Source organism: Coregonus lavaretus (assembly GCF_964263955.1).
Source record: "Coregonus lavaretus genome assembly, chromosome: 29".
Lineage (NCBI taxonomy): Eukaryota > Metazoa > Chordata > Actinopteri > Salmoniformes > Salmonidae > Coregonus > Coregonus lavaretus.
The window spans coordinates 28109228-28136159 of record NC_140016.1 but is presented as its reverse complement, the minus strand read 5'-3'; the positions used below and the strand labels follow the sequence as shown (position 1 = coordinate 28136159).

Sequence of the window (26932 nt, the reverse complement as noted above, 5' to 3'; positions counted from 1 at the left end):
GGTAGGCTATTTTATATTTTCATTTAGCTGCATACAGTCAGTGCACTTCAGAAAAACTGAATGTATAGAATACAGCATTTATTTTCAAACATTATCCTCCATACAATATAAAGCACTTTGAGTACTTGTAACACTATATAAATCCAGTCCATTATTATGGGGCTCAAACACACCTAACTTTGGCCAGGATGGGGGCATGCAATATGAATTTGTGGTGGTTTTTGATAATCATGGTGAGGAAAAAGAACTGTATTCTAATTAATTGTACATTATTGAATAAGCCTCCACCATATTCAATAGGCCTAACATTCGGAATGATCAAATCGGTGCTCTAGTTGATCAATTATTTATATTTTACTGTTTCACTCACACCTCTTCTTTTAATTTGCTTCGGCTCTAGCCAACTTCACAAAGTGCATAAATCATTAATTGATGATACACTACAAAATGTCATCAATCATCAGTAAACGCTGTCCCTGCATTATTATTATAATAAATATGTTTGCCCTGTCTTATGGTCGTCACTAATGAACACTAGTTAACGCAGCCACAAAGTCATAATTATGGATAACATTATGCCAGGGTTCTTCAATTCCGGTCCTGGAGGGCAGAAACACTTCTGTTTTTTATTTCTACATGGTAGTTAATTGCACTCACCTGGTGTCCCAGGTCTGAATTAGCCCCTGATTAGAAGGAGAGGATGAAAAACAGAGGTGTTTCGGCCCTCCAGGACCGGAATTGAAGAACCCTGCTTTATGCCTAACCCTAACCTCAAATGAAGACCAAAAGCAATTTTTTTGTAGCCAATTTAGACTTTGTGGCTGTGGAATCTTACTTTGTGGCTGTGTTAGCTAGTGGAAACCCTGTCGTACTATAGCCAATCAGCATGCATTTCCTCTTACAGCTGGACAAATCATCGCCGTCCACGGTGTTAGGATTGGGGGCGGAGACCATATACTGTGATTGACGTGTAGCACAAGCAATCCAATTCTTAAACTTCCCGGAAAACGGCAACATTTTCACTTCAGCAACCAATAAGCAATTGAAGAAGGTGGGGCTACTAATCCAGAGTGCATGCCCCAAAATCACACGTGATCCCGCTGTAGTTCAAGGTGTCACATCGAAAGCAGGAGGTACGTAATGACGAACAAATGTCACTTATTTCAAATATAGCTACATCGCTAAATTATTCTTTCAGTCTACATTTACATAACTTGTTCCGTTGCATGCAATACTGTCCAGTATCTTTTAACTGTATTATTTATCTTAATGAATAAGCTCGAGAACCGATGCGTGGTCTTAGCTTGGACTGGTGAATAGCTGACAGGCCAGCTATTTAGTAAGCTAATTTAGCTAACTAGTTAGTAATAAAGATAGCTACTGTTAGCCAACAAATTCACGTCTGTGTTGTCATGCAACACTTCTGGCAGTTGCACACAATTGCTCGTGTCCCTTTTGCCGACGTTTTTTCATTGTCTACTTAGCTAAGACATTTTGAAAGTGTTTTAGTCAGCTAGCTACTGTAGGCAAGAATACACGGCTGCATCCATCTAATGTCACCTAATAAGTGGATAACAAAATACCGGCCTCGAACTAAAGTAAGGAAATTGACAAGTATTGCCTTAGTGTGCAAATGTCAGAACGTTTGTGTAACAAAAATGACGCAGGTATATTATCAGAAAGAAATATCAGTCGTGATGGCTATATTTAAATCTCGAGCACAAGTAAATGAATGAATGGACTCATGAAGCGTTGTGCCCTAACGTTAATGACCTACCTGTAACGTTATGTCCTTTTTAGTTTGGTCATTGTAATCTCTTTGCCTGTGTTGTATGGTAGTGGGCGACAAGGCCTACTCACATCAAATAGGGGGTTATCGAGATGAGGAACTAGCTACAGATAGTTATTGTATTTGAAATAATTTCCTTTAGGAGTTACATGAACCTGCTTGTAGGAATGGCCACATGGAAACGGGTATTACTGGTGGTGATGAAACTCATAGAAGTCTGACCAGTTTTTAAAACCCACTTCCTCCAATGAATTTAACGGGAAAGTGCAACAGCTACGTAGATAATGGTCATTCAACACCCTCTTGGAAATGTGGCTTTAAGAGTTTGCACATCTGAATAAAGGAATTGGCGTGTGTCATCTTATTGAATGGTTTACACATTTTTAGCTAGCTATCTGAGAAATGTAAATTTTCTTCTAGTGATAAATGGAAATTATTTATTTATCTGAATGGGAAGTTGGACATTCATTATTTACCCATCGTTAAATAATGACTTCTCATTTATGGTCACATGAAGAGCTGTTACATTTTAATTGTACATGTTGACAAGATGATTGCACCTTTAACCCACTCTCCTCTTGTTGACCTAATCTAGCAACTAATGTTGAATGGTACAATAGACTCATTTACATTTTACATTTTTAGTCATTTAGCAGACGCTCTTATCCAGAGCGACTTACAGGAGCAATTAGGGTTAAGTGCCTTGCTCAAGGGCACATCAACAGATTTTTCACCTAGTCGGCTCTGGGATTAGAACCAGCGACCTTTCGGTTACTGGCACAACGCTCTTACCCACTAAGCTACCTACTCGCATGCTTGAAAATATATTTGCTTTTATTTAGTCTTACATCTTCCATTCTCTCTTTGAGACAGTCAAGACCCCCACAAGGCACATGAGGGTCATAGGATAAGGACCCAATCTGCTTAAACCCACTGCACACCCACACTTAGATCCCTACAGTGAACTAAATGGAATGAATTCAGAAGACTGGCTGGCTGATAATACTCTTTGATGTGTTGATTGAGCACTGATTGATTACTCTACTGTCCCCTCCCCCTCGTATCTGCTCAGTCCCTCACTTGAATACATGTGACCACTGAGGCATGATGTGAATGGGGGAAGGGTGTCCACTTGGCAGCACAACTAGGCCTCCCCTGTCTCCCCTCCTGTGTGTGTCAGTGTGTTGGTTTGTTTTGTTTGCCCCATGATGTCTTCAGCTTGTGGTGAGGAAGTGAAATTTGGCACTCCTCTCACGTTTTTCCCTCCGGCCCTCCCAGCCACCACCCCTGGCCCACAAGGCACCTCGGATTTGCCCTACCCCCCCAGGTGGCAGCCACCCTTCCAGCTCCTATGTCCCACAAAACAGAGAGCTGAATGTGGGCCTAGCGTGTCAACAACAACTCCTTTACCTCACCCACCCCCATAAGTCCTGTATCTCAACCCTCACGCTCACACTCGGTCAGTTGATCGTCAAGTTACGTGCATGGTGCTTTGGTGGTGAGCTCCCCTCTGGTTATCCCTTCTCTGTTGGCAGCCTGACTTGTTGCAGGGAAAACACCCTAGTCACAGTGTACAAACAGACGCATGGCAGAATCCTCTATTGGAGAACACACCAGCCGTCGTGTAGAAACCACCAGCACTGTCACCTGGCCTGGAGCTGTTCCTCTTTTCTATTCTATGAAAAGTTGTGAAGTTTTAGATTCATTTCTCCTCCGGCACTGGCACGGCAAACCCATGTGGTCACTGAAGTTTGTCTCGTTAATGTGTATTGTCAATGTGCTCAAGATATATTAGATAGCCTAGATATAGCCTGCCTAGATATATTAATGCATAGCCTTTTTGGGGAGGTTGGAAAATCTTATCCGCATTAGCCTACTGAAATAGAATGCTGACAGTGTGTGGACTAAATTTAGCCAGCTGAGAGCTCTCCTGAATAAGAAATTGTCAATGGACAATGACACACTCAGGCCTTCATATGACACTGAAATAGGCTACTACTTTATTCTGTGATGGCTTTTCCTTGTGATAGTCAGCATCAGGCTCTGTACACACACGCATATGTTGTGTTTGCAGCTCCCTGGATTTATCCACTCAGGACACTCCCTAGGGGACCTGGCTCTAGAGGTGACATGCCCTTGGGGGTAGCGCCCTGGTTACCGTTCCGGACAGATAGGAGTTGGCTGGGGGGGTGTATATCTCTCACCCCTACCTTAAAGGCATCTCCAGTGACCACAATCCCTTAATTAAGGCAGACATTTTGACCGGCAGCATTTTAATTTAAGACATTTGAGAAATGTACTGGACCCATATGCATTGGTTGCGTAACCTGATTAGGGTGTCCACCCACAGTTTACAGAATGACAGAAATCACATTTAGATGATGGTTATTTATCTTAACAGAACATACAACTCCAGGATGCAATGGCGTGTGTCCTTCTTACTGAATTCCAATGCAAACTTTTACCATTTTACAATAACTGCCACAGTTACTGTTCCTCAGCCAACAAGACGAGGAACAAACAGCAAAATCACTAACCTAATATCCCCCATAAAAGTTTACCTATTCTATTGGTCAGCTTGTCGTTCTGCGCGAGAAAGAAATGGCCTCTGGGACAGTTGTGGGAGATACAACCAGTAGGCCTAGGCTACATAACAATAAACTTTAAAAAGCAATGAGGTTGATGCAACAGATCAGAACGTTTAGCTTAGAATGTTACTAAACTATTTCTTCACATTATAAGCACAGCAATGCACACAACGAAGTAGGTTACGCGCGAATGTTCGTTTCATAATGCAATTAGTGGAAAAACACTGTTGTCAAAAGCGCACCACACAGAGATTAAAATATCCATTAGAAGTTTTGAGAGGGGATATCTAAAGATGCAGCAACTAGCATGGGTTGCTAATATGACTAGGATTGTGCCTTTGGCTACTGGACAATGAAAGAAAGTTGATTTTAAAACCAATAGAACATGAGAGAAATAGACCACTGGTTTCAATGGCATATGGAAGTCTTTGTAAAATTATTGCCTCCAAGTTTCTATGGTCGGCTTTTACTTTGAAGCGAGGAAAGACATAATATGAAGTAAAACGTTCAGGTTTCAAACAATTAAGTAGTGTTTTTTCTCCAAAATGCGTTCTGCATTTGGTGTTCATAGCAAAGTGGTGTGTGACGCGCTGAAGCCTGGCTAATGTTGCACTTGAATGGCGAATGGGAAGCATTCCACTCAATTTTAAGCAATTTTTTTTAAAGCAGTGGGGCAGTCCCGCTCACTTTGTAAATTTTTTTGAGATAAGAAGATAGGAAAGTGTTGAAAAGATGGGGAATATATGGGCAGGGTGAGTCAAAGGGCAGTGGGCCGGATTCGAACTCATGCCGACTCTGGCATATGTGTGCCGGGGTCAACGGCTGTAACCTCTGTAACACACAAGCCTCTAAATCCACAAAATGATGCAAATTATAACCTATAAACCGATAAGCGTGTCCAGTCAAATGTATTAACATCGACTGGTATTTCCATAAATTAATAGGCAAAAAAGTATTGTTTTGCAATGGGATTTTTTTTCTTCTCCCTATGTATCGATTTATTTATTTTTTGTTGCCAAAAGCCGGCTTTACCGGCTAACGGAAAACCTGCTATAGATATGCTACATAGGGTATTGGATACATTGTTAATCCAAATGCCATGTGGAAAGTAGAGCATTATGGTCATCTTGGCCTGATAATAGCCACTCTGCTAAACTAGCATGACTGTGCTATGCAATGGGAAGCGTTAGCCGGTGTGGCTACGGACGTTAATCCCGTGTGGGGTTAAGCTCATTAGCGGAACAGTCTGCTATGTTCATGGTATGTACAGTAATGCGTTAATGACAAAAAGACAGTTGGTAACTTTGGTTAGTGTGTTAATAGACTTAGAAGCCCTTTAAATTATTAATTGATATCAAATTATATTGTAGTCATAAAATATGGCCTAGATATCAGTTGTCTGTACTGCATATGGTAATTGTGGTCCTCTGTAGCTCAATTGGTAGAGCATGGTGCTTGTAACGCCAGGGTAGTGGGTTCGATCCCCGGGACCACCCATACGTAAAAATGTATGCACACATGACTGTAAATCGCTTTGGATAAAAGCGTCTGCTAAATGGCATATTATTATTTATTATTATTACATCCTCCCTCACTCCGTACCCAGCCCCACTTATTTGGCTAATGGTATCAGAACATGCCGAGGGTTGAGAGTAGGGTGGAATTATAACAGATTGCAATCTCATTGATTTTATCTTAGAGAAGACAAAGACCCAATCCCAAATCGATCCTTGCCCCCTAGGTGTTTCTGAATATATAAGTTGATTGGATAGGTGTAAGAAACATTGTAATAGTTCCACCTTGCCTTCTGATGGTTAGGCAGAATATTTGCCATATTGCTTAAACACCTATCCAGCCCTCTCAATTAGATTTGGGATAGTGTCGGAGGAACGGACACCGTCTGTGTGCACACCGTCTGTCCTAAATTGTTTGTATGGTGTTGAGTAAATTGCCTGTGAATAATATGAAAGGTAAATGTGTGTGTGTGTGTGTGTGTAAACTCCATGTGTGTGTGTTACGCTAGTGTAATCTCATTGGACCTAATCTCATTAGGGGAAGGGGCTGAGGCTGCATATCCCTCAGGCTCGTCACTATGGCAATGGGTGCCAGTGAGGCACTGGGTAACGCCATGTAGACCATATGCCTGGCAACAGTCGGAGGGTGTGTGCGTTCAGTAGGCATGGAAAGGAGAAAATGTTTAGAACATTAGGAGGGAGCCTAGTAGTAGTACTAATGGTCAATCTGGTTCCAGGAGCTTTTAATCATAGTGCTTATAAGACCAGGGTTGTGGTTTTGATTCCTGCATGTACCACCTATACCAGTCATTTAGCAGATGCTCTTATCCAGAGCGACTTACAGTTAGTGAGTGCATACATTATTTTTTTATTTTTTCATACTGGCCCCCCGTGGGAATCGAACCCACAACCCTGGCGTTGCAAACGCCATGCTCTACCAACTGCGCTACATCCCTGCCGGCCATTCCCTCCCCTAACCTGGACGACGCTGGGCCAATTGTGCGCCGCCCCGTGGGTCTCCCGGTCGCGGCCGGCTACGACAGAGCCTGGATTCGAACCAGGATCTCTAGTGGCACAGCTAGCACTGCGATGCAGAGCCTTAGACCACTGCGCCACTTGGGAGGACGATGCTAGATTGCATTGTCAGTCGCCACCATATTTTTGTCTCTGTTAGACTGTCTCTCATGTAGGCCAGTGACGCTCACCCATCCCCCCCAACAAGCAGACTCTTTCTCTTTTTCTCCCTCCTGTATCCCTCCTCTCATCTCACCCCTTGTTTATGCTTTATTAAATGGCCGCCTTCTCTACTCTCACTGCTGTAATTTGCCTTCCTCCATCACATCCCTTTCTTCACCTTTCATGTTCTACCAATAGCCTCCATCTTTCTTTCTCTTAACCACCGTTTGAAATCAGCCTCTACTCTTAGACATTTTGATATGGATGGGTGTAACTAAGCAATACTACTGTAGCTCCGCTTCTCCTCCCTAGCCCTCGGGGTAAGGTGGCTAGGAATCTGTATGCCAAATGCAACAGCTGAAACGGATAAGGAGGGGATTCAATAGGAATCTAAATGAATGTAGATGCAGACCGTAACATATTCCCACTTGTTAATTAGCCTAAGTAATTAGTGTACTGTTATTCCGCCATACTTCTTATTAAAACACTTTTGGACAGCTGACGAGCAAACGCACATTTTCTTCAAGAAATGTACCTTTTCTAGTTTATTAATTGCTCTCTCTTCTCTCCCTTAGACTATGGAGCTGAAGACGAGGTATGTTCTGCTGCTGGCCGTGGGCCTGTGCGCCACACTGCTACTGACCACGGTGACCGCCCACCAGGAGGACGACGACGACGAGCCTATCATGGAGATGGGGGGCGACATGGACGTGGAAGACGAGATGGAGGAGCTTGGCCTCGGGGAGGAGCTTCTGGACGGGGAGGTTGAGGCAGTCACGCCCCCAGGACCACCTCCAGCCCCTAAAGTAAGTTTATCCCATCCCAATCACCTAGACCAGTGTGTGTGTAAGGTTATGGTTTTAGTCGTAAAAATCCCAGTTTTGGTAGAAAGCGTGGCTCTTATCTTCCATTCTAGCATCCCCAGATTGTGACAGCCAAAGAGAAAAGGTTAGGCCTACGTGGCTGCTCACTGTTCCCCTCGCAAAGTAATTGATCGTCATTTAGTTTGCTGCATGGATAGTCTGCATTGTACACAGATACAAGCCAATCTACCCCTATTCAGTAGTCACATGTCCATTGTGAAAGGGCTGTAGAGTGAGTGGAGGAATGAATGTGATTCACACCACCACAAATGATAGAGGCTAAGCATGTGCCGGGACTGCTTAGTGTCCTTCCTCCCTGCACTAGTTAGGCTCTGATTTGAACTATATGTTATATCTCTACATAAGGGATGAGAAGTTTCCAGTAGTAAATTGGCCTGACGACTCACGCTAAATTCTTCCACCGCTCTGTTGTTCGCAACATATTTTCATCTGAGACTGCCATCATTGAAGTCGTCTGTGGTGACGAGGGGCGTGAGGGGTGTTGTACAAAACAAAGTAATCAGCGATTGGATCGTCTCTAACCAATCAGGGTATCAAAGCCAATGAGGAATTTTCTAACCGCCACTTTACCCTTGTGTGTTCTGGCTCTGGCCCAATCCATCGGTTTCTGGACCAATCAGACCTCCCCGAATGTGTTCACATCGGTAAAGGTTCGGGCAGGTACTCAGATCCATACTCACTGCGGAGAAGAAACTAACGTCCGTGGGCATAGCGTAACGTTTGGCCAGAGCCAGTGGTGAATAGCTCACTAGCCTGACATCAGTGGAGGCAGGGAGACATTTAAAAAAAAATAAGATGCGTTGGGAGATGCGTTGACTAGCAATGCGACATGAAGGTTTACTATCTGGCTGACCTATGTCCTCCCATTGCTCTTGCATAGGACACACACCCCTACAAGTGGCCTGGTTGGCACACTAAACTCCTCTTATCTGGAGCCAGTTAGTGGAAGAGCTGACCCAGTGAACCACTGACCCCTCTCTGCTCTTCTCTAGGTGACCTACAAAGCGCCCGAGCCCATGGGGGAACACTTCTTCGCCGAGTCCTTTGACAGGGGGACCCTTGACAGGTGAGCACTCATTGGCTTCCCCTGAGTTTTTTAAATTCAACTTTACAAACAGTGCTGTTAAAAGCAGGCGCCGTTATATAATTTATTATACAAATGAAGTCTATATCAGAGAAGATATGATATTCAAACATGCTGCCCTGAAACGAAATAGCCTAGGTGTTATAAACTGTGTCTTGTCTCTTCTTTTCATGTGTCACACTGTAGGACCAGCTGCTATTTTGACTTTTTCGAAGGATAAACACGAACCCAGCGCCTAGTCCATTCCCCCAGGGGCTGCCCCTATCGTGTCCAGGTGCAACCGTGTTTAGTTGATTCTCAAGTAATCTCGCTTTTCCTGTTTTGTTTCAGCTGGGTCCTTTCAAAGGCCAAGAAGGAGGACATTGACGAGGATATCGCCAAGTATGACGGTAGGCACCAAGACAAGTCCTCGCTGACACATTGGAACATAAAACATTCTTCTGGGTAGTATTCATTAGGGCACAACTTAGCAAAACATTTTGCAACTAAAATGAAAAATGTGTGTTATTGGACAAGTTGAGGTGGTCCTTCCGTTTCAGTCAATTTTCTTCAGTTTAGTGCCTAATGAATACGACCTAGGTTCGGCTCCGTTCAGGCAGTTATCAAGTGAGTACACTCCTTTACTTATGTATTCGACCTCCATCTTGCAGGTAAATGGGAGGTGGAGGACATGAAGGACGGCAAGCTGCCCGGAGACAAGGGCCTGGTCCTCAAGTCCCGTGCCAAGCACCACGCAATCTCAGCCCAGCTCCTCAGGCCCTTCATCTTCGACACCAAGCCCCTCATCGTCCAGTATGAGGTCAACTTCCAGCAAGGGATCGACTGCGGCGGTGCCTACGTCAAATTGCTCTCCCAGACCCCTGACCTTAACCTGGTAAGAACACGCACACCGTGGTATTTAAGATGGAAAACATCAAATGTAACCGCAGACTTCCTTTGTACGTGCTCCCAAAGGTGTTTATGTATTAAAAACGATGTTTAGACCCGAGCTGTCTTCATCCGTACAAACATATTTCTTACCCAATTCATCTGCATGTAGACTCGCCTCCTTGAGGTTAATGTAGTTATTCTGCCCTTCAGGATGAGTTTGTTGACAAGACTCCCTACACCATCATGTTCGGACCAGACAAGTGTGGCGAGGACTACAAGCTGCACTTCATCTTCCGCCACAAGAACCCCAAGACTGGCGAATATGAGGAGAAGCACGCCAAGAAGCCCGACGCAGACCTGCGCACCTACTACACCGACAAGAAGACCCACCTTTACACACTGGGTAAGACAGTTCAACATGTTCTTCGATGGTCTACTAGACTACACTGACAAGAAGACTCGCCTAGGGAGAGAACACGGTGAACAAGATAGTTTCACATGTTCTATGAATCAGGTATGCTAATGGTTTAGTACATATCCCCCGCTGTAACTGGTGCCTATTCACGTGCAATGTCACATAACGATCAGATAGAAATGTGTTGTGTAGAACACATGATTGTATGCCAGTTAGATTAGGGAATCGTGTTCACTCTACTTGTTACATTTCTGTCATTTCCAGTTTTACTCCTCTAACCATCTCTACCTACCTCTTCTCTTTCTCTCTGCTGCCTCCTAGTGTTGAACCCAGACAACAGCTTTGAGGTGCTGGTGGACCAGACGGTGGTGAACAGTGGTAACCTGCTGACGGACATGACCCCGCCCATCAACCCTGCCGCCGAGATCGAGGACCCCGACGACCACAAGCCAGAGGACTGGGACGAGAGGCCCAAGATCCAGGACTCTGACGCAGTCAAACCCGAGGACTGGTAAGTGTGCACATTTTAAGTGTGGGTGAAAAATGGGCTATTTCGACAGGTTTTCTTACGTGTTGAAGTTACACAGCGTGTGCACGTGCGTTTCAAATGTAGTTGGGGAAAGTATGTCTGTGTGTCACCTGTGGACAGTTGTACCTTTTTTATTTCTGATGCCAGGTGTGCTTATGTGCCTGAGTGTTGGTGTGTGTGCCCTCTGACTTTCTCCCCTGTCCCATAGGGATGAGGATGCGCCGAAACAGATCCCGGATGAGGATGCAGTGAAGCCAGACGGCTGGCTGGACGATGAGTCCGAGTACACCAGCGACCCCGACGCAGTCAAGCCCGAGGACTGGTAACTACGATACCTTTACTCTCCCTTTCCGCTCATCCTATCCCCACTCTACCCCTAATACTATCTCAAACTCTGCTGCCCCTCTCCTCTCTCTCCCCATCTCCTCTGTCTCTCTCTACCCTCGTCTGCCACTCTATTCTTCGCCCCCTCCCTTCCATCTCTCTCTCCTACTCTCTGCCCTTCATCTACCACTCTACTACCCCCCCTCTGTCTTCTCTGTCCCCTCATGGTGTATCCTTATCTGGTTTAGCCCTCTCATTTCTTGGAAGCGAATTGCTAGTGTTTGCGGCGGCTCCTCCTCTTCACTGTGGAGAGAGCGGGCTTCCTGGTGAGAGGAGCTAATATCACACGGCGCGCTTTGCCTCAGGACAGCCAGGCCTGTTTTTTTTGGGCTCTGAAGAGCTCCCCTGTCACTGTCTTTGATGTCTCACTTCTGTGTCTGTGGCGGAAATTAAATTAGGGCACCCAGAGAAGAGCTAGAGGAACGGGACACAGTGGATAAAGGGGATAGATAGAAAAGGAAGAGGGAGGAAAAAGAGATGGTGGAGGGGACGGCTAATGACCCCTTTTTAGAGGTCTTCTTAAATGCTGTTATTTGTCACTTATGCCTTCTCGTTCTGTCAGTTGGATATTTTTTGTGTTCTTTTGCTTTCTCACACCTACAGTAACTTGTAACCGTATATCATCATTTTGTACACTGTATGGCGTCGTCTGTATTGTGATCTGTGATGTTTTCATAACTTTCTGTCTTTTTCTCCAGGGATGAGGATATGGATGGTGAGTGGGAGGCCCCTCAGGTCCCTAACGCCCTCTGTGAGACCGCCCCTGGCTGTGGCGCCTGGCAACGGCCCATGATTGACAACCCCAGCTACAAGGGCAAGTGGAAGGCCCCCATGATCGACAATCCCAACTACCAGGTAACCCTTCACACCTCCCAACCTGTACCATATACCAAAGCATCAGCCACTTTAGGAAAATGTTTTACCCCAGTGCAGTGTGGAGCCTAAATAACATACACACAATGGTTGCACTTGCTCTTTCACATTCTGTGTTTGTATTGTTGAGAGCCTACTTTTTCTTATCTTGCATATGTGACTTTGTGTTCTTTTCTTTCAAAACAATCTCCTTCTACCCTTTTTTACTACTGAGCTCTCGTTGCAGAGAAATCCCAATGTATGTACTTACAAATGGCTCCCCAAAATAATTGTTTATGAATGCAACTCACAGTACTGTGCCCTGTACCCTCAATGTACCTCCCACTCACTGTGCTCTCTATCTCTCCTCCCCTAGGGTGTGTGGAAGCCCAGGAAGGTCGCCAACCCGGCCTTCTTCGAGGACCTCCATCCCTTCAGAATGACCCCCTTCATCGCCGTGGGCCTGGAGCTGTGGTCCATGTCCAGCGACATCTTCTTTGATAACTTCTTCATCACCAACGAGAGGCACACGGCCGATCTCTGGGCCAACGATGGTTGGGGCCTGAAGAAGGCTGCTGAGGGAGCTGCTGAGGTGGGTTTAATAGCACACGGGTACACAGAGAGACGGGTACACAGAGAGACGGGTACACACAGAGGCTTCATGACTAGTTGATAAAACTTCTCAAATTCTTCACACAAAATATACAGACATTTGATGAGGAACGATATGCAGCGCAATCATCTGACATTTCAAGCAGTTCCATGAGATCTCTCCTAATCACACTTCTATCCTAACTATAGAACTTTCAGCTTCTCATTTGCATGGGATTCCTCTTGCATCTATGAAGTTCCCAATGGACAGTTTGTTTTGCAGCAACTAGAACTAAGGGACCTATCCTTGTATCCAGAGACTCAAACCTCTCCAGGGAGAAATGCTGATATTTGTAGCATTGCTGTTTCTACATGATGCAAGCCTCTAGTCTCTGGTCTCTAGTCTCTGGGCTAAACAATAGTCAAGTCAGATTAACTAGCGGTGAGATGTTGTCCAACTATACTGAACAAAAATATAAATGCAACTATTTCAACGATTTTACTGAGTTACAGTTCATATAAGGAGATCAGTCAATTGAAATAAATTCATTAGGCCCTAATCTATGGATTTCACATGACTGGGCAGGGGCGCAGCCATTGGCCTTGGAGGGCATAGGCCCACCCACTTGGAGGGCATAGGCCCACCCACTTGGGAGCAAGGCCCACCCACTGGGCAGTCAGGCCCAGCCAATCAGAATGTTTTTCCCAACAAAAGGGCTTTATTGCAGACAGAAATACTCCTCAGTTTCATCAGCTGTCCGGGTGGCTGGTCTCAGACAATCCCGCAGGTAAAGAAGCAGGATGTGGAAGTCCTGGCCTGGCGTGGTTACACGTGGTCTGCGGTTGTGAAGTCAGTTGGATGTACTGCCAAATTCTCTAAAATGACGTTGGTAGAAAAATGTACATTCAATTCTCTGGCAACAGCTCTGGTGGACATTTCTGCAGTCAGCGTGCCAACTGCATGCTCCCTCAACTTGAGACATCTGTGGCATTGTGTTGTGAGACAAAACTGCACATTTTAGAGTGGCCTTTTATTGTCCCCAGCACAAGGTGCACCTGTGTAATGATCATGCTGTTTAATCAGCTTCTTGATATCCCACACCTGTCAGGTGGATGGATTATCTTTGCAAAGGAGAAATGCTCACTAACAGGGACGTAAACAAATTTGAGCGAAATAAGCTTTTTGTGCGTATGGAACATGGGACCAACACTTTACATGTTGCGTTTATATTTTTGTTCAGTATACATGCCTAGTATCAGGGGCCGTAGGTATCAATTGTCTCACAGTAGGGATGGGCATTATAGTCGAATATACGGATATCCGAACGGATGTTAGTATTCGATTACTTGAGTGAGTGTTCATTTTTGGAGAAACAAAATTGTGGGCCTATTTGTACAATGCAAAAGCTTTGTCTAAATTAAAATTATCCTTGTGACATTTTTACCTCCAAGGATGTACCATGACTAGGGCCCTATAACGTGGACGGAATAACAGAATGCAGACATTAAAGCGGAATTCAACAATATTCAAAAATATATTGAACATTGGTAGGCAATCAACTAAATGTATTGAAAATGTATACATTTGCCCAAGTTTATCATAAGACATGAAACGAATGCATCAGTGATTCGTATTTCCTGTAACTTTCTGAAGAGGCAATGAGAATTTCCCCAATCTGTGGACACGTTTACCACTTTTTGTAGCCATTAGCGATGATGTTAATGAAAAGTCTTCTGGTAGATGGAAAGGCTTTCCCAAAACCTTCTCAATTAATTAACTACAAAGTAGCCTATGCTTACCTTGCAGAATGATATCATGATTATTTGCATCAATTCAGTGGGTATTGGTTTAGCAAACTACCATAATATGTGCATTACAAAAACACCGCTATACAAAAGCCTCTTTCTAGGTGCACACTGAAATGTAAGGGTATCAACATTTCTCAACATTTTCCCAGACCTCAAAAGTAGTCTCCTGATATGGTTTAAGCATGGTTGTGGACTCTATTCCTTTGTTGTTTTTCTATTTTTTTTAAAAGTGTGATTTTGAGAGTGAAAACCTGAAAAGGCAGGGGGAAACCTGGAAAAGCAAAACGGAGAAACGAATTTAGGAATAAACTACACGGAAACAGGCAAAAAATATAACTGATTTTTCTAGGGCCCTACATGACGTTTGAAATTCTTAATTCAATAAAACGCCAATCTTTTGAATGTAGCTTTTATAACGGTGTGTTGAGCTACAGCTGTGATAGCGTACTGCTGTGTATTTAGTCCTCCAGGCTGGCCTGACATCGGTATGCTATTTTCCCTACTTCAAATAGCAATTACAGATGCTCACCTAACGGCGTTTCCACAACACCTGACACAGATCAATGCAAAACACTCAACAGAAAAACTTTTTGTAACGGGATGAGTTCTGTCATGGTGAAAATCTGAACTTCTCTTTCGCTGTTACTGTTAGCCAAACCACCGGAGAAAAGCAGTGTGTCCACAGTGTGTCCGCCATGTGCATTTGCGTCATTCTGATTGGTCGAGAGTCAATAGCAATTTATTTATTTTATTGTTTTTCAACTATCTGGATATTGGAAAAAATGTAATTTATTTGAATAGTAAAATAATTACAAACTGCCCATCCCTATCTGAGTAGGATCAGATCCCTCCTGTCCATTTAATCTTATTCATTATAATCTAAAAGGCCAAACTGATCCTAGATTAGCACGCCTATGCTGAGACGGACCGTCCTACCCCCAATCCTAACAGTAACCATTAGGAGTGGATGAGAAAATGTCTCTGTGTTAGTGGTAACTTCTCTGCCTGTGTCTTCTCATGGGGACACCAGACCAGACACACTCCCCACACCCTTCAGAGGAATGCTGCTGGCTATCCTGGCTCTGTGTTCCGTGTGACTTGTGGAAAACCCTTCCCTGCCCCGCCCCTAAGTGGAACCAGACATACATGTGGTGTTCTAGGGGGAGAGAGAGAGAGGCTGAGCAGTAACAGTGGAACAGTCACTGTCACCATGCTCCAGCTGCTCCTCTGTATAATGAGTTAGCTTTAGTTGAAAAGCTTCTTGAGCTGGCCTAGCATGGTGGTTGGTGCATACTTGCACCGCTAGAGTACACTGTTCCATAGAACCTAATTTACAACTGGAACTGTGGCACTATTGAGAAGCAGTAGCCCTGCTTCACACACACACGCACACCTACACTGGCTAGCTTGCTGGCGCCGACGAAGATGGCGGCCTCGTGACAAGCTCTTAGGAAACTTTGCGGTATTTTTAATTTTTGATGTATTCGTTTTTACATTATTAGCTCAGAATGTGTTTTGTATCATTACATACAGCCGGGAAAAACTATTTGGATATCAGAGCGGCGGTAACTCACCAGCATTACGACCAGGAATACGACTTTCCCGAAGCAGATTCTTTGTTTGCTCTCCCCAGGGCAACTGAACTGATTCCAGCGGCTGACCCAAAACATTGCCGGCGGAGGAGAGGCACTCGGAGCGGCCTGCTGGTTCGACTTAGGAGGCGCGCACACCACCCACCGCTTCCAAGTATATTACTCGCTAATGTTCAGTCTTTGGATAACAAGATTGACGAGCTCAGGGCAAGGATCTCTTTCCAGAGAGACATCAAGGCCTGTAACATACTTTGTTTCATGGAAACATGGCTCTCTGGGGATATTCTGTCGAAATCGGTCCAGCCAGATGGGTTCTCAGTGCATCACGCAGACAGAAATAAACATCTCTCCGGGAAGCAGAAGGGCGGAGGTGTGTGTTTCATGATTAACGACTCATGGTGTAATTGTAGTAACATACTGGAACTCAAGTCCTTTTGTTCACCCGACCTAGAATACCTCACAATCAAATGCCGACCGTATTATCTCCCAAGATAATTTTCTTTGGTTATAGTCATGGCCGTGTATATCCCCCCTCAAGCCGAAACCACGACGGCCATCAAAGAACTTCACTGGACTTTTTGCAAACTGGAAACCACATATCCTGAGGCTGCATTTATTGTAGGCGGGGATGTTAACAAAGCAAATTTGAGGACTAGGCTGCTGAAGTTCTATCAACAATATCGACTGTTGTACTCGAACTTCCGGGGTGGCTACAAGGCCCTCCCCCGCCCTCCTTTCGGCAAATCTGACCATGACTCCATTTTTCTCCTCCCTTCCTATAGGCAGAAACTCAAACAAAGTACCCGTGCTAAGGACTATTCAACGCTGGTCTGATCAAACGGAATCCACGCTTCAAGATTGTTTTGATCACGCGGACTGGGATATGTTCTGGGTAGCTTGCGAAAATAATTTAGACGAATACACTGAAACGGTGACTGAGTTTATCAGCCACGTCGCCGACACCAACGTCTCGCTTCCAGACAAGCTAAACACCTCCTGCGCCCGCTTTGAGGATAACACAGTGCCACCGACGCGGCCCACTACCAAGGACTGTGGGCTCTCCTTCTCCGTAGCCGACGTGAGTAAGACATTTAAGCATGTTAACCCCCGCAAGGCTGCCGGCCCAGACGGCATCCCTAGCCGCGTCCACAGAACATGCGCAGACCAGCTGGCTGGTGTGTTTACGGACATATTCAATCTCTCCCTATCCCAGTCTGCTGTTCCCACATGCTTCAAGATGGCCACCATTGTTCCTGTACCCAAGAAAGCAAAGGTAACTGAACTAAATGACTATCGCCCCGTAGCACTCACCTCTGTCATCATGAAGTGCTTTGAGAGACTAGTCAAGGATCATATCACCTCTACCTTACCTGTCACCCTAAACCCACTTCAATTTGCTTACCGCCCCAATAGATCCACAGACGATGCAATCGCCATCACACTGCACACTGGCCTATCCCATCTGGACAAGAGGAATACCTATGTAAGAATGCTGTTCATTGACTATAGCTCAGCATTCAACACCATAGTACCCTCCAACCTCATCATTAAGCTCGAGGCCCTGGGTCTGAACCCCGCCCTGTGCAACTGGGTCCTGGACTTCCTGACGGCCGCCCCCAGGTGGTGAAGGTAGGAAACAACAGCTCCACTTCGCTGATCCTCAACACTGGGGCCCCACAAGGGTGCGTGTTCAGCCCCCTCCTGACTCCCTGTTCACCCATGACTGCGTGGCCAAGCACGCCTCCAACTCAATCATCAAGTTTGCAGACGACACAACAGTAGTAGGCTTGATTACCAACAATGACGAGACCGCCTACAGGGAGGAGGTGAGGGCTCTGGGAGTGTGGTGCCAGGAAAACAACCTCTCACTCAACGTCAACAAAACAAAAGAGATGATCGTGGACTTCAGGAAACAGAAGAGGGTGCACCCCCCTATCCACATCGACGGGACCGCAGTGGAGAAGGTGGAAAGCTTCAAGTTCCTTGGCGTACACATCACTAACAAACTTAAATGGTCCACCCACGCAGACAGTGTGGTGAAGAAAGCGCAAAAGAGCCTCTTCAAACTCAGGAGGCTGAATAAATTTGTCTTGGCACCTAAAACCCTCACAAACTTTTACAGATGCACAATTGAGAGCATCCTGTCGGGCTGTATCACCGCCTGGTACGGTAACTACACCGCCCGCAACCGCAGGGCTCTCCAGAGGGTGGTGCGGTCTGCTGAACGCATTACCGGGGGCAAACTACCTGCCCTCCAGGACACCTATAGCACTCGATGTCACAGGAAGGCCAAAAAGATCATCAAGGACATCAACCACCCGAGCCACTGCCTGTACACCCCGCTATCATCCAGAAGGCGAGGTCAGTACAGGTGCATCAAAGCTGGGACCGAGAGAATGAAAAACAGCTTCTATCTCAAGGCCATCCGACTGTTAAATAGCCATCACTAGCACACTAGAGGCTGCTGCTGCCTATTGAAATCACTGGCCACTTTAAGAAATGGAACACTAGTCACTTTAATAATGTTTACAAATCTTGCATTACTCATCTCATATGTGTATATACTTATTCTATAATATTCTACTATATCTTAGTCCATGCCGCTCTGTCATTGCTTGTCCACATATGTATATATTCTTAAATTCCATTCCTTACTTAGATTTGTGTGTATTGGGTATATGTTGTGAAATTGTTAGATATTACTTGTTAGATATTACTGCACTGTCGGAGCTAGAAGCACAAGCATTTCACTACACCTGCAATAACATCTGCTAAACACGTGTATGTGACAAATAAAATTTGATTTGACACCTTCCACTGAGGTCACCCTATAGGTGGTGGTCTCACTCCTTTGCAGTTGAGGTGTCACACGTGTGTGTGGAGCGGTAGAGTTGTGGTGAGTCCAGGGGGGGATGGTGGTGGCTCGTACCCAGGGATTAGCCGAATAGCCGTCAGTTTGGCCGCCTCATCAAAATTCCTGCAGCCCGGTACCGATGCTGCCTTTTTTCCTAAAGGTGAATTCCTGGGATGCCTGGCATGTTGGGCTTAATGGCCCTCTCTCTCTACACAGCTAGGCCGCCCATTCCCTCACTCTCGCTTTCTCTCAGTTTTGAGCACTCTGCTCATTTTCTGCTCCCCCTCTCTCTCTCCTTCGCTCTCTCATTCTCGCTGTTGCGGTCCAGTTTCCTCTCTCTGTTGCTCTGTTGCTGTCCAGTTTCCTCTCTCGCCCTATCTTTCTTGCTATTTTCTCTTACTCTCGCACACGTTCTCTCCATCAGAGCAGCACACACACGGCCTTACTAGCTACAGTGCCTGCAGAAAGTATTCACTCCCCTTGACTTTTTCCACATTTTGTTGTGTTACAGTCTGAATTTAAAATGGATAACATTTAGATTTTTTTTGTCACTCGCCTACACACAATACCCCATAATGTCAAAGTGGAAATAAGTTTTTTGAATTTATTACAAATTCATTACAAATGAAAAGCTGAAATGTCTTGCGTCAATAAGTATTCAAGCCTAAATAAGGAGTAAAAATGTGCTTAACAACTCACATAATAAGTTGCATGGACTCACTCTGTGTGCAATAATAGTGTATAACATGATTTTTGAATGACTACCCCATCTCTGTACCCCACACATAGTTATCTATAAGGTCCCTCAGTCAAGCAGTGAATTTCAAACAGATTCAACCACAATCCAATGCCTCTCAAAGAAGGGCATATATTGGTAGATGAATAATAATATATATATTTTAAAGCAGACACTGAATATCCCTTTGAGCATGGTGTAGTTATTAATTACACTTTGGATGGTGTATACAATTCAATACACCCAGTCACTACAGGCGTCCTTCCTAACTCAGTTGCCGGAGAGGAAGGAAACCACTCCTGGATTTCACAATGAGGCCAATGGTGACTTTTAAAACAGTTACAGAGTTTAATGGCTGTGATAGGAGAAAATTAAGGATGGATCAACAACATTGTAGTTACTCCACAATACTAACCTAATTGACAGTGACAAGAAGGAAGCCTGTACAAAATAAAGATATTCCAAAACATGCATCCTGTTTGGAACAAGGCACTAAAGGAATACTGCAAAAAATGTGGCAAAGCAAATTAAGTCTTTGTCCTGAATACAAAGTGTTATGTTTGGGGCAAATCCAATAAAACACATTACTGACTACCACTCTCCATATTTTCAAGCATAGTGGTGGCTGCATCATGTTATGGGTATGCATGTAACAGTTAAGGACTGGGGAGTTTTTCCAGGATAAAAAAGAAATGGAGTGGTGCTAAGCAAAGGCAAAATCCTAGAGAAAAACCTGGTTGTCTGCTTTTCACCAGACACTGGGAGACTAATTCACCTTTCAGCAGGACAATAACCTAAAACACAAGGCCAAATCTACACTGAAGTTGCTTACCAAGAAGACAGTGAATGTTCCTGAGTGGCCGAGTTACAGTTTTGACCTAAATCTATTTGAAAGTCTATTGCAAGACCTGAAAATTGTTATCTAGAAATGATCATCAACCAATTTGACAGAGCTTGAAGGATTTTGAAAAGAATAATGGGAAAATGTTGCACAATCCAGGTGTGGAAAGCTCTTAAGAGACTTACCCAGAAAGATTCATAGGTGTAATCACTGCCAAAGCTGCTTCTACAAAGTATTGACTAAGGGGTGTGAATACTTATGTAAATTAAATATTTATGTATTTCATTTTCAATACATTTGCAAAAATTTCTAAAAACATGTTTTCACTTTGTCATTCAATGTGTGTAGATGTGTAAAACAATATTTATTCCATGTTGAATTCAGGCTTTAACAAAAATGTGGAATAAGTCAAGGGGTATGAATACTTTCAGAAGGCACTGTACATACCACTCACAGTGAACCACGGAGTTCGCTGAGAATTCCACTGCCTAATTTTTTGCTCTACGGATCAGTTGGTTTTACACCGGTAGCGCTGCCGGGGCAGTTGGCTGTCACTATTAATATGGAAATGCTTGTCTCAGATCTGCCATATGCATGTAATTGGGACGCACACCCTCCCGTGCATTGTCACTGCTACGAAACGGTCTCACAGAATAGGCAAGACTTTAGTTAGGACTTACAGTACCAGTCATAAGTTTGGACACACCTACTCATTCAAGGGTTTTTCTTTATTTTTTAAAAGTTTTTTACATTGTAGAAAATAGTGAAGACAAACTATGAAAGAACACATATGGAATCATGTAGTAACCAAAAAAGTGTTAAACAAATGAAAATATATTTGAAAATCTTCAAATAGCCACCCTTTGCCTTGATGTCAGCTTTGCACACTCTTGGCATTCTCTCAACCATCTTCACCTGGAATGCTTTTCCAACAGTCTTGAAGGAGTTCCCACATGCTGAGCACTTGTTGGCTGCCTTTCCTTCACTCTGCCGTCTGACTCATCCCAAATCATCTCAATTGGGTTGAGGTCGGGGGATTGTGGAGGCCAGGTCATCTGATGCAGCACTCCATCACTCTCCTTCTTGGTCAAATAGCCCTTACACAGCCTGGAGGTGTGTTGGGTCATTGTCCTGTTGAAAAACAAATGATAGTCCCACTAAGCCCAAACCAGATGGGATGGCGTATCACTGCAGAATGCTGTGGTAGCCGTGCTGGTTAAGTGTGCCTTGAATTCTAAATAAATCACAGACCGTGTCACCAGCAAAGCACCCCCACACCATAACACCACCACCTCCATGCTTTACGGTGGGAACTACACATGCGGAGATAATCCGTTCACCCACACCGCGTCTCACAAAGACACTGCGGTTTGAACCAAAAATCTCAAATTTGGACTCCATAACAAAGGACACATTTCCACCGGTCTAATGTCCGTTGCTCGTGTTTCTTGGCCCAAGCAGGTCTATTCTTCTTATTGGTGTCTTTTAGTAGTGGTTTCTTTGCAGCAATTCGACCACGAAGGCCTGATTCACACAGTCCCTTCTGAAAAGTTGATGTTGAGATGTCTGTTACTTTAAATCTGTGAAGCATTTATTTGGGCTGCAATTTCTGAGGCTGGTAACTCTAATGAACCTATCCTCTGCAGCAGCAGTAACTCTGGGTCTTCCATTCCTGTGGCGGTCCTCATGAGAGCCAGTTTAATAATAGCGCTTGATGGTTTTTGCGACTGCACTTGAAGAAACGTTCAAAGTTCTTGAAATGTTCCGTATTGACTGACCTTCATGTCTTAAAGTAATGATGGACTGTCGTTTCTCTTTGCTTATTTGAGTTGTTCTTGCCATAAATGGACTTGGTCTTTTACCAAATAGGGCTGTCTTCTGTATACCCTCCCTACCTTGTCACAACACAACTGATTGGCTCAAACGCATTAAGAAGGAAAGAAATTCCATAAATTAACTTTTAACAAGGCACACCTGTTAATTGAAATGCATTCCAGGTGACTACCTCATGAAGCTGGTTGAGAGAATACCAAGAGTGTGCAAAGCTGTCATCAAGGCAAAGGGTGGCTATTTGAAGAATCTCAAATATAAAATATATTTTGATTTGTTTAACACTTAATTTTGGTTACTACATGATTCCATATGTGTTCTTTCATAGTTGTGATGTCTTCACTATTATTCTACGATGTAAAACATTGTAAATATAAAGAAAAATCCTTGAATGAGTAGGTGTGTCCAAACTTTTGACTGGTAGTGTATGTGTTCCGACCATTTCTCAGGGACCCATAAAACTTTGTTATACCAGCAATGTTGTTACAAACAAGTTGTGGTCGATGGTTCCCAGATCCTGACCATTTGCGTTACCGTGTTCTCCCCTCTAGCCCGGGCTTGTGAACCAGATTATGACCGCAGCTGACGAGCGTCCCTGGTTGTGGGTGGTCTACGTGCTGATCGTAGCCGTGCCCCTCGTCCTGATCATCGTCTTCTGCTGCACCGGAAAGGTGAGGACCACACTGTGACCACAGACCATCAAAGGTTGCATCTCAATGGTCTCAAGTGTCCACCCCCCCCACACACATTTACCTATGCATGGTTATGGATGACTACTATCATCAGAGATAATGTTTTGATCTGTGTTAATGTGTATATTTTCTCTCTCCCAACAGAAGAAGGCTCCAGCCGCAGCCGACTACAAGAAGACGGACGAGCCCCAGCCAGACGTGAAGGAGGAGGAAGTGGAGGAGAAGGCTGAGGAAGACCAAGTCAAGGAGGAGAAGAGCCAGCCAGGTAAGAACTCTGTCACCATTTCTCCCCCCCTCCCCTCTCCTCTCCTGATGTAGCATCACAAATATGTCTAGACAGTGTGTGTAATTGACATTTATTTTAGTGTGTGCTGTCGTGCATCACCTGAGGGTATTTCACAATGCAAGAGCAACAAGTCAGCCTTTCTCAGTAAATGCTGACTTTGTTTGTTGGTTTCCATAGCAGCAGCAGAGAAGAAGAGTGATGCAGAAGACAGCCCTGCAGAGAAAGAGGAAGTAAATGAGGAGGAGGAAGAAGAAGAAGAGGAGGAGGAGGAGGAGGAGGAGGAGGAGGAGGAAGAAGTAGTCACTGAAGAGGTACGGGGACAGTAAGGCATGACTTGGTGAGCATGATGTGGTTCGTCGTGACTAGAAATCAGAGCTTACCGCTTGTGTAGAAAAAGAACTGTAACAGCACTTTGTTGACAACTGCTGATGTAAAAGAGCTGTGTTGATTGTATACTTTATCGTTCAGAATGGAGACTATTATGGCTTGTGTGTAACCCAAAGCACCCTCTCCTTTCCGCCCTCTCCAGAAACAAGAAGATGACCTCCTCAGAAGGTCCCCCAGAAACAGGAAATTGAGAAAGGACTGATGTGGCTTTCACAACCCTGGATCTCTGATTAAAACCAACAGCCCTGACCCAGGGTCACTCCCTAACCCCACCCACCCTTCCAGTCTCTTCCCATCTTTCCCCCCTGGGCCCTCCCGATTCTCCACCTCCTGGGGCGATGAAGCCAACCCAACTAGACCACCATCTTTCTTGTCAGGATCAACAGAAAACAATCATGACTGCCTCCCAATATGGACGACGATGATTCCAGTATGGTGGTGATGAAGACTGATTAGTTTTTTTGAACAGTGAAGAAAAAAGAAAGAATAAAAACCGATTTTCCCATACCATTCTGTAACAGTGCAGCAGACATTAACCTAGGGACCCCACCTCACTCAAACCTACACCTCCAACACCCTTTGCTCCCGCTAGTCAGCACCCCATCCATCCATCCATCTCGCAGATCTAGACAGTATTTATCAACCGACGGTTCTGGGCAACACTACAGCTCGTAGGTTTTAGCCATTCTCCCTCTCGATGTCTTCTTGCTTGGTCCAGTTTAACAGTCCCATGCGTTTTGTATGTGTGAGAGGGGTAGATGGACGTAGCATTAACATTTCTGTTGAGGGTCGACAAAGAAAAAAAACATGGCATTTGGATGTCTTATTGTCTGGTTATAACACCGCAGTTGTGTTTTTGGGGGGTTTCAAGAGACTCATTTTCCCATGATGCACAGGTCTCAACGTTTCATTCCATGTGGCTTCCACCATGTTTTTTAAAGTGTTTTGGTTGTAGGAAGACCCCTCTCGAGTTGTTCCTACTACGATGAAGATGGGAGTGGGGGGGATCCATTGCACATGCTCAATTCCCCACAGAACCATGGGGCGGGCAAAGTTTGAAGCAGAGGAAGAGAGAGTGCCTGGTAAGTGGGTTTCAGTAGGTTAGAATACGCTGCCTTACACAGTCTTAGAGAGCAAGGTTTGCCGAATTTATTTTTTCTGTGAATGTACTGTGACCTTTTTTAATACTATATACATGGCTTTTTATTTTATTTTTGATTCAATTAATGTTTTTGTTTTTTTCTCTGGTCTTGATAGATAATGTAGGGATGTAGTGTACGTGTACAGTAACATGTGTGAGGGAGAAGAGAAAAGAAAAGCTGGTACTCCTATAGATGAATTTTGGTTGCCGGCTGGCTTCTAGGGGAGTCAAGGTTGTCAGACTGGTGACCAGCTCGTGCAGCCTCCTCCCTCATTGGTGGGATGAATCAGTCTCCCGCCTAGCTATTGGTAGATGAATAAGCACATCCTATGACTGCATTTCCTGAGTCAAAAGCAGCAGCAGCAGAATTTAACACATATCTTTCAGAATTGTACTCTTTATGTTTCTCATGACAGTCTGACTCTTTTACAAGAGTCGTAAAGAGTACTCTCAGGGTGTCAAACAAGCTTCCCGCCTTACTACTTTCTCACTGCATGATTCATTGGTATCTTAAACTTACCCCATACAACATGAAAAAGGCGCTAAGAAGAAAACATTGAGACTGCTCAGTAGCCGGTACCTATCTGTGGATTACAGTCTTTTTAAGTCCCATATTTCTTACTTACGTTCAGGTGAACCTGTCCACTCTGTTTTTAGAACTTCCTAAAAAAACATTGAAAGTCAAAAACCATTAGAGGTTTGCCCCATGTAAAAAGAGTTTGCACTGTTCAAGGTAAGACTCAAACGTAAACATTTACACACACACACACACACACACTCATATACCAGGTAATTAGCTGTTGCTGTCTATGTTTGCATGGATCCCATTAAAGTTTTGTGCTCTCAGATTCCTTAGTGGTGTCAGTCAGTCGTGTTTGGAATGCCATTCTTCTCTTTTCCGGCGTTTGTGTGTCATGGTGTCTCTGAGCGACCAAGGTGAATGCGGATTGGTTCTCCCGACAAACTAAGCTGCATGTGATTGGGTGATGAGTGCAGTAGGTTGATTGGTCATTAATCTATGTATCTACTACAGTACATGTTGGAGGGTGGGGGGGAGATGTAAAACTTGCTATGATGTTACTTACAAAACAGAAATAAAAATATATCTGACTAAGAGATTGGAGCTGGGCAATGTTTTTCCTGTATTGGTCTCATGGTTTTGTGTGGCGGGGGGATTGTCATCCCCCTGAAATTGAGATGGCATGTACAGCTTCCGCCTCCAGAGGAAATTGAGGTCTTTCTCTAGAATTTCTAATTATCTTTATTCTTATTGTGGAAATGACCTATGACCTGTGACATAGGTAGGGTATGTGAGGTAGTTAGTTCCCACTGCACTGTAACCTAACCAGCCATTTCTTTCTCTTTGTTTTGTACTTTTGTTTGAAGAAAATGACCCTTTTTGAAAATGTTAAGGACATGCATTTCTCCTTTACTCTTTCTGGCTTCAAAAAATATTTTAAATTTAGTCAAGGTTTTAATTGTGCTTTTCCCCTTTTGGTTCTGCCTAGATAAGACTCCTAGACTGAACAGTGCACTGTACTGTGTACCTTACGTACCTCTGACATAAGCTTTCCTGTGTGTGAACTTAGTCTCTGATGGGTCACCGAAATGACTAGGTTTAACCTAAATTAATTCTGTCCACTAGAGATTGAAGAACCTATAAAAGGGAATTTTGGTTGAGATTAAATCTCACATGGGTAAGGATGAATGTTAATTAGTGGTGGCTTTTTAAAAATACTGTGATCACGAATAGCCATTGTGTGAATAGGGACTGCTCCTCTGACCCATGTGTATTGTAAATGCAGTCATCTATGAATGGGGATGCCATTTGTTTCGATGAATAAAAAGGCCTAATGGAAACTCACTGGGAGCCCAAGTCTCATTGCTGCCTGTCACTTGGTACTGTATTTATTCATCGACATTCCACAGAGCATATATTATGCCCAAGGCCCAGGCAGATCAATGGCTGTTTGATGCTGATTTTAGAACAGTATTTTTGCTCACGGTTCATCACATTTCCAATTTGTTGTACTCTTCATTTGCATGTGTGTGATTCATCTAATGAATGAAGAGTGCTCAAGAGACATT

The 26932-nt window shown here is 44.3% G+C and overlaps 1 protein-coding gene across 4 annotated transcripts; it reads left to right on the top strand.

Moving 5' to 3' along the window:
• The first annotated feature begins 1086 nt into the window (after positions 1-1086).
• Positions 1087-26708, top strand: LOC311105245 (calnexin-like). 4 transcript variants are annotated; one of them, XM_084147330.1, is made up of 14 exons: positions 1087-1133; positions 7643-7873; positions 8944-9017; positions 9366-9424; positions 9686-9909; positions 10116-10308; positions 10642-10831; positions 11058-11171; positions 11932-12088; positions 12462-12677; positions 22890-23009; positions 23175-23295; positions 23494-23653; positions 23846-26708. In XM_084147330.1, exons 2-13 carry the CDS (start codon positions 7646-7648, stop codon positions 23640-23642), a joined length of 1845 nt encoding a protein of 614 aa, XP_084003456.1. In that variant the 5' UTR covers positions 1087-1133; positions 7643-7645; the 3' UTR covers positions 23643-23653; positions 23846-26708. The 4 variants fall into 4 exon arrangements, with proteins under 4 accessions (XP_084003456.1, XP_084003454.1, XP_084003455.1 ...); XM_084147328.1 differs by having other exon boundaries at positions 1088-1133; positions 23494-23627; XM_084147329.1 differs by having other exon boundaries at positions 1096-1133; positions 23497-23627; positions 23846-25960.
• The last annotated feature ends 224 nt before the right edge of the window (positions 26709-26932 follow it).

Bases quoted from the DNA above. Each gene is read 5' to 3' on its own strand.
- LOC311105245 (XM_084147328.1), top strand. From the start codon at position 7,646: ATGGAGCTGAAGACGAGGTATGTTCTGCTGCTGGCCGTGGGCCTGTGC. The intron at 7,874-8,943 runs GTAAGTTTATCC...GCTCTTCTCTAG, and splicing joins GACCACCTCCAGCCCCTAAA to GTGACCTACAAAGCGCCCGA. The intron at 10,309-10,641 runs GTAAGACAGTTC...GCTGCCTCCTAG, and splicing joins GACCCACCTTTACACACTGG to TGTTGAACCCAGACAACAGC.